The 13,803-nt window shown below is 37.7% G+C and overlaps 1 protein-coding gene across 3 annotated transcripts in view; it reads left to right on the top strand.

The window, feature by feature from the left end:
• The window catches only part of LOC112212067, a 161,481-nt gene that overhangs the window by 141,356 nt on the left and 6,322 nt on the right, over positions 1-13,803 (top strand). For 2 of the 3 annotated variants that reach the window (XR_004460896.1, XR_004460897.1), the window contains exons 3-4: positions 13,039-13,089; positions 13,281-13,797. Coding sequence is in view for 1 of the 3 variants with exons in the window: in XM_033318534.1 (XP_033174425.1) it covers positions 13,039-13,089 (51 nt within the window). In the remaining 2 variants the exon portion in view is untranslated. Of the gene's footprint in view, positions 1-13,038; positions 13,090-13,280; positions 13,798-13,803 lie in introns of those variants that run through there. The other variant, XM_033318534.1, reaches the window with a different exon arrangement.

Here is a 13,803-nt window from a genome sequence, read left to right as displayed (position 1 = left end):
GGCTGTTCCTACGATCTCTTCCGGTAAATCGCACAATTATTGAAAACGCGTTCCTGATCTTCTTCCCTCTTCCGTTTCCTATCCATCGGATACCATCCAGAAGAACGCTGTGAAACGATCTGCTATTAATTGCGTGATTCTTTTTTCCTTTTGCGCGATGCTTTTGTCGAACGAGCTTTGAAATGGAAGCGAACGTTCCTGGAACTCGTGTTCTACGTAGATACAGGGGTTTGTAGAATCTTTCAATCTGGATAAAGATATCTAGAGAGTAGAAGAAAATGATATCCGCACAGGTTGTTTCGTGTCTGTTAAAATGCGTATGGAGCAGATTTATATTGATTATATTGATTGGAAATTTGTAAAATCGAGACATTTGATGTGAACCGCGTTTTTATAGAATGCGTGTTTCGATGTTTTGCTAGAAGCGCAGCGAACTTTGTCACAAGTCTTCCTGAAGAGCAGTTCTCACACTTGGATGCCTTGATTCTTAAAATTCTGCAGTACTAAACCGCAAAACCTCACATTTCTCGCATCAATTAAGAGATAGGAATATTCTCGAATTAATACAAAAGTTGAATGAATATTCCTATAATAATCCTACAAAGATATAATATTTTAATGAATAGTGGAAAATAATATATTGGAAATTTATTGTATTATTTTCCATCTATCTCGCAAACTAGGAAAGAATTATCTTGAGATCAATCGGCAATTTTAATAATTTGAATTTTCAAGTTTTAGAAGATTCTAAAAACGTGCAGTATCTACATCATAAATCACGCATAATATTCAATGAGTAGATCTTCAATATTCAATTCAGTACCATGCAATAATGTTTCGAATTCGTATATACGTATTACATCATCGCGTTTAAATTATTCGCGCAATTGAAATGATTTCCCTGGCAAGCTTGCTTGCCGGGCTCGGCGCGCATTTGCAGGAACATAGGAACGTTCGGTGAAGTCGTTACGTTTGATCGCCACGATTCATGGTATAGTAACGCGTTATCCGCCGGTGAAGTCGCAAATATTCCACGGTTCGATGAAGCACCGAGAAATTGGGATGTGCCGGATAATACATTATGCACCGTCCAATCTCGCAGGTGATTTCCCTCGAATCGAGAGAGGCAATCACCCTTTTTAAATACTCAACGGTCGGCTCGAGAGGACCAATAAAAGCTCACTTCGCGGATTGGGTAATAAAGCTCCAATCAACGGCTTAATTATTCGATTACGAGTCGGCCTGGCAAGAAGGATCGAGGAACCCCGGATCCCTGGTTTGTTTCCGGCCAGTGGATTACAGAATCGAAGGTAATTAGAAATAAATAGTAACGAATCCCTTGTTCATTCTCCCCTGTTTCTCTGGTTATCTTGCTCTTATTGCTTTAATTAAAACGCAATGTTAAGACACCAGGCAATCTTTGTTCTTTTCTTTTTAGAAAGAAATGTTTCCAATCTGTATATGTTGAGTTTACTGAAATTTACGTAATATTTTATGCTGTTTGTTTCTAGAAGAATATACGTAACATTTGACGTGTATTATTTTTTGTTGGTAAAAATCCGTATTTAGAGGTGAAGACAGTCCTCAAAGTCGAAGATCCGAATTACATTAGAATTAGACGGTGTACAGTGAAATATATAGCAGCTATTTTATTTAAGATATTTGAGGAAGTTATGCAAAAATAAAGGAGAATCTTTGAGAGATCTGTTGAAAATTTGAATCTCAGTCTTGTATGTTATAATTTACAGAGTGAATCTCTTTTGAGATCAAACAACAAATACAATGGAAAGCTAAATATAGGAATATCGACGAAACCAAGAGATAATAAAATTGTGGAAAAGAAGATATTCGTCGCGAAACAACCAAATGCTAATAGTAATCTTAAAAAGTTCAAACAGTAATAGACGTACATATATACAAAGATTGACTTAAAAGAAATATAATAAAGAGCGTAAAAAATGGGAAATTATTTAGCGTTATTTCTAATTAATTTAAAGCTTACTACGTTCAAAAATGAAGAAAGCAAAGAAATGCAACTGCAAGTCCTTCCATCCGGCAACTGCAATATCGTCGAACTATTCGTTAATACCGGTATATCGATATATTTATGGCTGTCCCTAAGGAATTTATAATCATCGTCGTCTCGATAAACGATAGAAGGGAGAAAACATTATAGAAAGGGTAGGGGGAGCAATTCGATCTGGCGGCATTAATGCAGGTTTTAATGATCGCCGATATATCGAGGAGAGCTTTTGAATATCGTCGCGTACAGGAAGACGAATCGTTTCTTCACGGAGCTTTATTAAATCCGTGTTCTCGGAACGCGAGCGAGCGCGAGGATCGTTCGAGAACGGGGCGTTAATACGTTCGACAATTTTTATGCTCACGCTCCGGAGACATATTGGCGGCTTTAATGCGACATAAAATTTCACAGCCCTGTCGGGCTACCGACAATATATATCGGCGCCACCTATATTGAAATACATATTTCATGCGGACGCGATCATCGCCGCGTTTACCTTTTTACACCAACCCCATCTGAGCTTCCTTCGGATATTCGAATCACTGAATCACTCGCCACGTTCGAGGCTGTTAACGCGCGCCGGGGGTGTATCAAAAGTCATATTAAATTCATGCATCCCGACGCGACCATCGATATTCCGTTTGGTCCACGTTTTGTAATTTTTACAGGAAACGACCTGTTTTTTATTCGCGGCTCCGCTCTTTTCCTTTCTTCCGTTAATTTGTAAACTATGAGAACGTTAGGTATGTTTCATGAATTCCGTCGTTTCTTTGTTAACCAAGTGTCAAGCATATCATTTTTTTCGTTGCGCACTTTCCCAACGGTTACCTAATCTTAAATAAGCGTAAATTTAAACAAAATTGACCGAATACTGAAAGAACGATAATCAAGAGTGTATTAGTTAAAATAGGTGTGGTTAATACTGAAACATTGGTTACATGCATTTAGATAGGATACAAATACAATTCAAATCACTCAACAGTTTCTTAGCCATTTTTGAAATTATTTTAGTCTGACAAAAAAGTACTTAATACAAGTTATATATTTTACGAAGTCTGAGATAGCCAAATAAATTTATCAATATCGGACAGCGTTACTCGGTTCCCCGTGCATTCGTATTCATTTGTTTGTGTTTCATATGAAATAGCAACTTTGGTTTTTGAAAAATTGAAATTTGCCGAAATTCAGACCGATAGCATAGCTGCTCGCTAAATAATTACCAACATTGCGATCGTAGAGCGAAACGCTTCGAAGAAGCTGTAACTACAATCATGCTCTAAGCTAACAGCCGTCCATCGAGATATTCGAACTTTCATGGAGCACAGTTCGACTCGTGGAATATGACTTGAAAGTATGAATTCTGACGGGTGGCTGAAGACGAAGTTGCGATGGGTGGGACCGGTATTCTTCTTCGAGGCGGCGTTTCCCCACCAACTTTATTAGATATTTTCTTCAATAGGATAGAAATGCAAATAACAGTTGTCAAGTAACTTCCTCCCGTTGAGTGGAAGAAATAGATGGGTCCAAGACGAAGAACGGACGAAGATCGACTGAAAATGGAAGATAGGAAGACGATGTCGGAGTACCAATATTGAGTCGTGGTAAAAGTCTGACTTTCTCTCTCTCTTTCTTTCTCTCGCTTTCTCCTTTCCTTTCTTTCTCAGATACCATCGTTCCCTCGTCAGCGAATATTGTAGAATATTGCATTTCAAGATTTCCTTTTAGAGCACAATCGGACGCATTAACCCTTTGCCAGACGAGAAGAAATTCACCAACGATCCAGCTTTGAGGAATCTGGCAACTGAGGATGGAGGTTCTGATTTTGTGTGGCCGCGGGAAGTTCATTGAAAGCATTGATATGAAATAATTGAAGTAGAAAATATATTTTACAAAAGTACGAAAAAAATCAGCTGATATAGATAATTAACCTGAGAATGGGAGGATATTATAGGAAAATACGTTTTTAATTAGATTAATTGCTTCGTATAAAAATTGTATAATGTACATAATAAAACAAATATACCACTAATATTAACAAAAATGATAAATCTGTGAAACGGTATAATAGGGGCGAAATACCAAACGTCTGAAATGACTATGGTTCAGATATCGAGAAGAAAAATTCTTGGAAACATTGATCAGTTGTGTGAATGGAAAAATTGTTATAAAGACGGAATCCTAAAGGTATTAGAAATCTGCAAATCGAGAAGAATAACCCTTGGTAATTTCAATTCTCTGTTGTAACGTCGTACGATATAGGAGTAACCAATTAAAATTGCCACGATCACGCTTCAAGCGGATGGATTAATTAAGTTCAGCGACAGCTGTAGAATGTAAAGTTATCAGTACGAACAAGTTGTCCGCTATGCGCTCCGAATTAAATGACGATTCACCGATACAATTGGTAATATCACGATCATAGCTATTCTTGACTCTGATTCACACTCCTAAATGAAAGAATCGTGAAACGGCTGGAATCCTTTCGTAAATAATTAAAGAGGTCATCTTTGTGTCGCAACCACGCTCACACTTTAAAAAGAATAAGACGAGATAGATATATTTCTTAATGTACTTTAATACGAAATTAATTAATGGAAATAGTCGAATTCGAATTTCTAATTGCTTGAATATAATAACCGAGCCTATTCAAGTTGACGTATTTAGATAATTAGGAGAATACGAACATTGGAAAAACAGAATGGTTTGAGAGTTCGAAGAGTGACGATACATGTAAACTGATTTCTCTTCTTCCGTAGGAACAATTTTGTAACATTTTAATTTATAATTTTATAATATTTACGAGAGACTATTTCCTAATTACCTTTTTCTAGCTTGCGAACTTTGATAACGTCGAAAAAATCTGAAATAACACACAGATAGGAATTGCACAAACGAAGGGTCGGCGAATTTTTAGATCCTGGCAATTTTACTTTATGTAAAAAAAACGATGATAATTCGTAAGAAACATACTTCAACGGTTACTCAGCCGCGAAAATATTTTGCTGAATCTACATTTTAATTCCGATGTACGTCTTCGGTCGGCTGAGTAAACGGAGGAGAGAGAATAAACGTAGACGGGGACTTTATTCGATTTGCCTTCATATTTTTGTAAGCTGCGGCTCCGCTCCGTTTTCATCTCGCCTTTCTCGTGAATTTTATAATTAATTATCTTAATGCATTCGATTCGGCGTTCCTTCCATTTTCTCCGGCCGCCGTTCTCCGCAAATCCCGGCGAAAGATGCCGTAAAGTTTCCTCGTTTTTTTCCACCAGCGGAACGTGATTTCCGTTTCCACACTCTCGTTTATCGATTATTTCCGAAGAATGCTTAACGAGAAATAGCTTTATTTCTGTATTAATCTTGGATCGGCTATAAGCGAACAAAAGTATGCACTTTTTCAATAGCGTTCCATGCGGTATACTCTGATATTCCGAAGACAAAGCCGCATTAATAATAAAAATCGACTGTATAATTTTTAGTAATTTTTAGCAATTTTAATATTTACTATACTCTTTTAAAATAAAAGTTTAACGTGGAAGGGGTTGCCACTGTTTTTAATACACTAATTATATAATATTTTTTAATTAAAATTGTGTGTAACTAAAATTAAACAGACACAAATGTTTCTGTACTGACCATCGTTAATAATAATGCGAGCGCAGTTTAGATGATGTAAATAAATATTTAAAAAGTAAATAGCTTGGTAGATGCCAACTAATATAAGTAGCACGTTATTCCTAATTTATCATTTGGTGTTCATCATCTGTTCCTCATTTATCACCAATTTCGATTCGACTGTTGGCGTCCACGCGGTGACATTCTTGCCAATAATACACCGACTAAAAATAAAACGCTTTATGATCAGTCGGCCGTTCTCAATGATTGAAGCCCATTCGATGATGACGTAACCGGGTCTGACTGTTCGCGAGCCGATCACGAACAGCATGAATCGTTGGCGCGTGCCATAATTGACACTGAGACCGTGCAAGAATATCCGATACGATCATTTGGGGTCAATTGACTGCGATGACTAATCGTGGTGTAAGTCAATGACACGAAACAACTCTACTATTCACCTACGTTTTAAACAGCTTCGTTTAACACTATACTGATTGACCTCTGATTGATCGATCTCTTCGATCGTACTTCCTGGTCTCGTGAATCTTATCTTATTTCTTGTTTATGATATCGAAAGAAATCTACAGTGACCATATTAAGGATGGAAGCAATTTTATAGAGGAAGGTGCTTGATTCATCCAAAATTTGTTCAACGACGCTCAAGCCAGGAAATTGTACAGACTGCAACCATTGTTAATTCATTATTTCCTTGTCAAATTCTTCCAAATAGTTCCCGCGGTTTTGTATTTAAAATAGATACAAATACAGAATTCCAACTGATCATTTATTTAACATATTACAACAGACGCGAAATTTGATTTAATCGCGACACCTGTTGTCGTTACAAGCATGTTGTTACGTATCGTATCGTAACGACTTTCTGTTTCTTTCTGTTTCGACACGCGAGCGATACACATACGCGAACTTCGAAGTGTAAAATATGTCGACTACATCCAAACAAACTATTCTTTCTGTTAAATTACAATACATCAATCTGGAAGAATCATCACGTTCTGTAAGAGAGCAGGTGTCCTATTGCTTGCAAGCAGGACTGTACGCGAAAAAGTATCGCTAACAGAAATATCTAATAATTTCTCCTAAATGAGATGCATCTGTCGCAAAGCAACGATAAAATATTGATTATGGTCTCGTTCGCAAACATGCAGACTACAAGAGAAAGGTGAAGCTGGCAGGCTAGTGGAGGGGTGGTGAATGGAGGGTGGGTGGATATGGGGTGCGGTGCCTTTGTAGGAAGTTTGAAAACTCGACGAGTGGATTAATATCGCGGAGTTCTCGTTACTCGTTGTTGATTTTGTCTGTTTCCACCCAACCACCCCAGCGAGACCCCTGAAACCCAGCCCACGGTTGCCACCCGGTTCTCTCTTGCATCCTGAACCACCCCGTCTACCCGTTTCAGGCTGCCATCCTCGCGAGGAGCTCAAATGTCTCTAATGAACCAGCTTGTGTGCTTATACCCGAGTCTCCTCCAACCGCTTTATACTGCCGTTCGTTCATAGGATGCACGGTAAGTAAATAATGCGGTGTAAATAAAAACACCGACTGAAGTTCCAGGCCACAGGCGACCGCCCTTTTGCTCCGCTCGCGCTTCGATTCCGGGCTACACCGGGATCTCCATGTGGATTTTTTTACCCCAAGCGTAAATCTCGATGGAAATTTTAGAAATATACACAATCGATAAAATGACACGTTAGAAATTCTCCTTTAAAGAGAATGGAGCATCAGGTTTTAGTTCCATATAAGGATACGTAGGAAGTGGATAAATATTATTGTACGTAGATTGGCTAACGAACGTATTTCAATACTATAGAAAACTTTTGCTTTCGTATTGTGTGTGTTATATGAAACATTTTAGAATTCCACTAGCATGAGAAACGGCTATGTGGTGGTTTTATATTGATACAATTTGAAACCAATTCGGAAATCTGTATAGAAATTATAAGTCATTTACTGAAGACGTATGTTTAGTAAAAATTTATAGTATAATTAGTGTACAAGTTGAATAGTGATCTTAAACGTCTATTAAGTTTTGATGATAGTCCTACTGAATGTTGTTGCTTGTTAGTGTAATTGGTAATTATTTAAATACCGAATTACATATAATATATATAATAATATTTATTAATAATAAAATTAATAATTATATATAATAATTATTATTTAAATACTTTTGTGGTCTCTATGAAAGATATGTTCGTATTGAATATCTTGTAGTTTTTATAAAATTGACAAATGTTTTTTGAGAGAAATATAGTAGGCATAAAATTGTCGCAAAAGTTTCTTTTGTTTTATAAGGAAATAATAAATATACATTTTTTGTTTTACATTATTTTGTTGAATTATGTATGATCCATCTTGTTCTATTGAAATACAAAACATTGGAAAACGTCTATTGGAATATAAAAACGTTTAGGGCAACTTAATGTATCTCTTGTATAAAAATGATATTCGTGTACTATCGAAGAATAAGCATACAAAAGTTATAATATGTAATTTTAATTCATTTTTATATGAAAAACTATTTCGTTCTCCATTGTATAATATACTTAGATTAACGTAACTTATAATATAACGTACTTTGCTCAAATTAATATTTTCATTAATCTGTTTCTTTACCTTCTCTTTAATATTTACAAATTGTTCTCGGTTTGAAGTTGGCAAATCTTACGACTACGTATATTAACGTTCCATCGGAGACATCGCGTTAGCTTTTCCACATTCGACAGTTCCCGTTCCACGTTTTTGCACATCCAGCACGCTCGACGAAGTGTCTACCGACAGTATTACTATTAAAAGTTGCAGCCGACGTGAATTTTTCACAAAGGAAAAAGTATTCGGCGCCGCCGCTCGTATCTTCTATATTAAAACCTAATATGCGAGCAGGTAGACACGTAATATCTATTACAGAGTAATATCACCCTCGAAAACCTTCCGCGAGTACTTTGTCACATTTATTGTTCATATTCGAGGGGTTCCCGCTGCATTAAAGAGACTAACGCTCGCGATGGATGAAAAATCGGTAGACGACTGAACAGTTTTTCCTGGAAACACTCGTTTCTTTGATGTTACTGGAATTTTTTTAACAATCGACTGCGTAAATAGAGTAGTTTCCTTATAATCATCGTACTTTCGGTCAATAGAATTTTTTGTTTGGAATTTTTCACGGATTAATGCGTGGATTATTCGAAAATGTTAATTAGAAAGGTTTTAAAGAATAAAATTGGTATTCGATACATAGAATGGTTAAAGTATAGTAGAATTTCAATTCATTAAACTAAGATCCAATCATACTGAGTTTAGACGTCTTTAATCTAAACTTCGCCTCAATTAGGATATCAGTCGAGAAAATGGAAACAATGAAATCATATTAAAATGGAAACAACAGTTAATAATACAAGGAATATTTAGCAGCTCAATTTGCGTGATCTGATTAGTCCTCAATCAGGAATTCACTTTCCAACTTTAAGTAGACAACTCCAAGAAGCTTTATACGATTACATATGTTTTGTATTTCGTGGATACTCACAGCGAACGGGAATAAGAGTTATGAACGTCGACTGTGGAGTGAAAGAGTGTCGTAAAGCAAGAACAGGAAGTGCAGCGAGCAGAACCCCGCAGCGAGCGATAAAAATTTATATCAGGGTGTTCGCCTCGGTCGGATAGTGAATTCAAACAGGCGTGTAATTGGCAGTATCGTAAAAAAGACCGAGAAGATCGAAAGAAAAAGCGAGAGGGGGATAGTGAACGGCGAGTCGAAGAAGATGAAGAAAAATACAGGCGCAGGCCGAAGAAACGGAAAGAAAGAAAGCTCGAGGGGCCCGTCTGTCCTCATAATTTTTTATCCTAAAACCGCTCCATCGCTTCGAAGAGCAATATTGTTAATATGCAAAGGAGTTTCGGAAAAATGGGGTGGCAAGGAATAAGGAGATAACAGGGACGCCCTGCGCCCCGAAATTAACGTGCGCCTCTCTCTTCCGAAGATTATCTTGTTCCAGGAATATTACGCGCTTGCTTACGGAATATCGATATCAAAATGTCCCTTATAAATTCGCGTTAATTCTTAAGCTCAACTTTAAACGCGTGTAAATTCTTTCGGATAAATTCTATGATTTATTTAATTAGTTAAAATTATTCCCACGTAGTTCCCATAATTAGGTACGTTAGGTAAGTTTTGAAATATTCTGCACTAAATAATGATTGAAAGACAAATACATTAAAACGATATGATTAAATTAAACCGGTTAATACTTTAGGAGGCCATCGTAAAGAAAAACATGATACAGAACGCTTCATACGCCTACAAAACAAAATAATAGTATAATTGTTCAAAATTCGAGGCAACGCAAACGCTTTTCTTATTCAAATGTAATTAATTACAAAATATAATCGAAGATTGTCTGTTCAACGAATGATCTAGAATAAAAAAAAAAAGGGGGGAGAGAAAAATGCTGCCAATCGAATCTTGTGACGACGACGCAGAGAACGAATCTTACCCTAAGCTAGTTTAATCAGTGACAGATGAAACAACGTTCTCGCAACGGAGGCCATGAAATAGTAGTTGAACGAATTGTTTTGATAAGTCGCAGAGACAATACGTCGTTAAGGTGGCGAGGATTTCTCCTTGAAGGAGGAGAAAGTAGACGTAGTCTGGTGGATGGAGAAAGATGACTGACACCCTCGAAAAGGGGGTGGCACGAGGAAGGTGACGGCGGGGCAAGGCGAGGAGGACTCTCCAAGTTTAGATTAAACTCACCACGGATAAATATTCGTAATGGAGCGCCAGGGTGCTATAAATTAGCATGCTGCCCCCTGTTGTCCTTTCTCGATTCGACAATCTGTACACCGGGGCCCGTTACCTCCAACCATAAACTTCGACTTTTCCGCGAGTGCTCGCGCGCTCGTGCAACGTTGTCTGTCGATAATAAAAGAACTTTCGTCGAACTTTGTCCTCCGCGTAAAACTTCACATCGAAATGATAACAGCTATTTGGTAAAGTATTTTTATGAGAACAAAACAAGAATGACAGTGTTTCATTTTTTTTTCTCCTTAGTAACTTTACGTTTTATACATTATCGCTTGGTTGCGTGCTGTTTTCCGTTATCCAAATATGTTAAAAGAGAATTAAAAGAGAGACGAATTCGACCAGGAAAGATCACGAAGTTTAAAAGTGTACAGTGTTCGTCAAAATAAGAAAAAGTCTTGATTATCCTGCACGCTAGAGGCATAGGTATAACATTACGAATTTAGTTGTCTATTTAAGAAGCAATAGAATAAGAGAATAAGCTTATATCAAGCTTAAAAAGTATTTCATATCTCTGTTTCAAAAAAGGACATACTTATTCTGCATATTTGTTACAGTAAAGATTCTAGGAATTTAATAACGTAAATATAGTAAACGCTCATCGCTTGAAGTTCATATTGCTACTAACTTTTTAAATGTTTATTTCCACAAATTTTTCCATGACAACTATCGCCTATATTTCGGATATTGATTAATATACTACAGAATAGCGCAATATGACAATTTTATATTTGTAAATACTGCTAGAAATATTTAGCACATATTTAATCATGGCAAGATAATAGAAGTTCAGGTCTCGGAACGTGCGTCATAGATCGTGTAGAAGACGCTTTCGGTTGCGAAGGGATGGAAGAGGGGGTAAACCGCTATTAATCCACAGCAAAATTGAGTATTATTAGGGGATACATCCAGGATTTGCGGTGGGCCGGGTTAAAATCTCTTTCCGCCGTATCTCAGGAATATCTGGTAATCGTTACTTTACGTGCTGGCGAGAAAACTCTTTCGCCCTCCGCGTACCTCTCTATCTATAAGATTAGACCAGACGCGGATTTACTTTGTTTTATTGGCTGACCCATCCCTACGATCTGCCTTGAAAGGGACTTAATTGGTGTTGCGGGATCACTTTGATACCGCAACGTTTCCAGACGCGGCTACCCGTCGAATTCCTGCTTCAGATTTCCAATCTGGGACGACTGTTGTCTGACCATGCGTGTATACGCAGCTAAGGGTAATATCTACCCTTAATTGGCATGCTTGCGATTTTTGCTGCCCGTGATTCTCGTGGAATCGATTTTCCCGAATATTCCAACGTATTCTTCTCTTGCTGTATAATTTACGCTATACTTGTAATTGGGTTTTCTCTAAACGAGAATTTCTTTCTTTCAATCCTAAATCTCTTTCTTTTATCCTAAGTCTACAAAAATTTAATCTTAAGTATACAAAAATTGTTCGTACCTATGCCTACTTTTCATTACTGTTCTGGTCTCTCGAAAAATCCGAGAAAATTCGGAAAAATATATTGTAGTTTTAACCGTATTGTACATTAATTAATAGATTTTGAGGTAAAAATAGAAATACACTAGTGAAGTTCAGGATGTAAAAGACTCGGGTTGTCCACTAAAATAAAACACAAGTGTAATGGAATCTGAAGAATTTTGTGGTGAATCGCAGGAATAGGGTTGATTACGATATATTTTAAAACCATATCAGCCGAAATATTTGGCAAACGGGATACAGACGAATGGGAAACATCAAGTTCAATGAAAAGCGCAGCAGGATCGGATGTAAAGCAGCCACAAAGATATTTTGAATCCCAACGGTGTCTCTTTCGATCTCAATACATCTTGGCGTGTCTGCAGCGTAATAGAGAGAGAGAAAAAAGGTTCCTCGATGCTCACAGGGCTGCTTTCTGGATTGAAGTGGATTAATTGGTTGAACACTCACGGGGGTTGGAGCGAGACCACCCCCTCACCCCCATTCAATTACTTGTGATCTTTGCCGCCAACCCTTCGGTACTCCGAGACCTCCGGATATATCTCGCCGCTGTGAAAATTGGTCCCCCTGCCTCTGCCACCCTTTGCGCCAAGGGAAACTGCGCTATCGCAGGTATCCCTTCGAATAAGAAAACCTCACTGGGGAATCTTTCGACGCATTCTCCACGTGACTGCCATATCGATTGCACGCTCCAATATCAAGATTCCCGGCAGAATCTTTGAATGAAAACTTTCCTACGGCCTGAGATACGATCTCGTTGCAATCCTCATGGAATATGTATGGAATTTACGGTAATATACGCTTCGGTGTTGCTGGAATTATCCTGCAAACTAGTTATATGATTCGAATTTTTGTTTTTCTTTTAGTACGAGGTCAACGATGATTGAAAACGATAAAATATTTGTATCTTTCTGCTTATTCTTAAGAACTATTGACTGGATTGTTAGGTTTAAGTGAACTTTTCTTCTTCCATCCATTTATTACCGCGATAAGGTGCGGCATTAAAAACAGTAATAGTTATAGCTGTATGTTGCTCGTTATAGCATGAAACCGAAATTAAACATTAGCGTATGTGTTTGTTTCAGAACATCGATGACAGAAAATCTTCATTCATCGGTCCTCGTCCACTGAACCAGGTAAGCACTGTATAATTTATTCATGTCATATTCTATTGACCGTAAGCATGAAAAAATCCTATAGTCGATTGAAAATCTCTACCTTTCTCGCTTAATAGATGCAACTTTTGAACGTAGAATTAATTGAAAGCGATATCATCATACATAATATTTATTTGGATACCAATCTCCTATTCACTCTTACATTTCAGATGAATCGAACCTACGTTACAACTTATTAAGTCGATATTCCACGAAAACGACACTTTTGAAAATTTCCTTGCCTCGTTGCCCAATCTTCAAATTCCCCGAAACGAATTAGGTGTATGTTTTTTAATCAACGCTCCTAAGCACGCGTGCTTCATCGTGACGATCGTAGCGAGGATAGGACAGGATAGCACAGCGACAATTAACCACGTTCGTCCAGTAGCTGGTGTATATACATATATATCGGGTTTCGTGATATTTCTTAATTAAATATAGCCTCAAGTTAAAAATGAAATTAAATAGAAGCCAGTATTTTTCGCCGCCGCCTACCGGCGCCGCGTCCACCGCATGGCCAACCCTTTCAACCAGTTTCTCGGTCGTCGACAATGGCGAGAGTAAGGTTGCACGGCCGTCGTACGCCCATTTCGACTCTCTCTGCAACCCCTTCTCGCTTTCCACGGGCCACCCACCATACATATTTCACGTCGAAATAATTAAACGCCGCTGGACCGCGAGTCGACTCGCCTC

This window comes from Bombus impatiens, unplaced genomic scaffold (assembly GCF_000188095.3).
Source record: "Bombus impatiens unplaced genomic scaffold, BIMP_2.2 scf_0102, whole genome shotgun sequence".
NCBI classification, from domain to species: Eukaryota; Metazoa; Arthropoda; class Insecta; order Hymenoptera; family Apidae; genus Bombus; species Bombus impatiens.
This window is presented reverse-complemented; position numbering and strand designations above follow the sequence as displayed.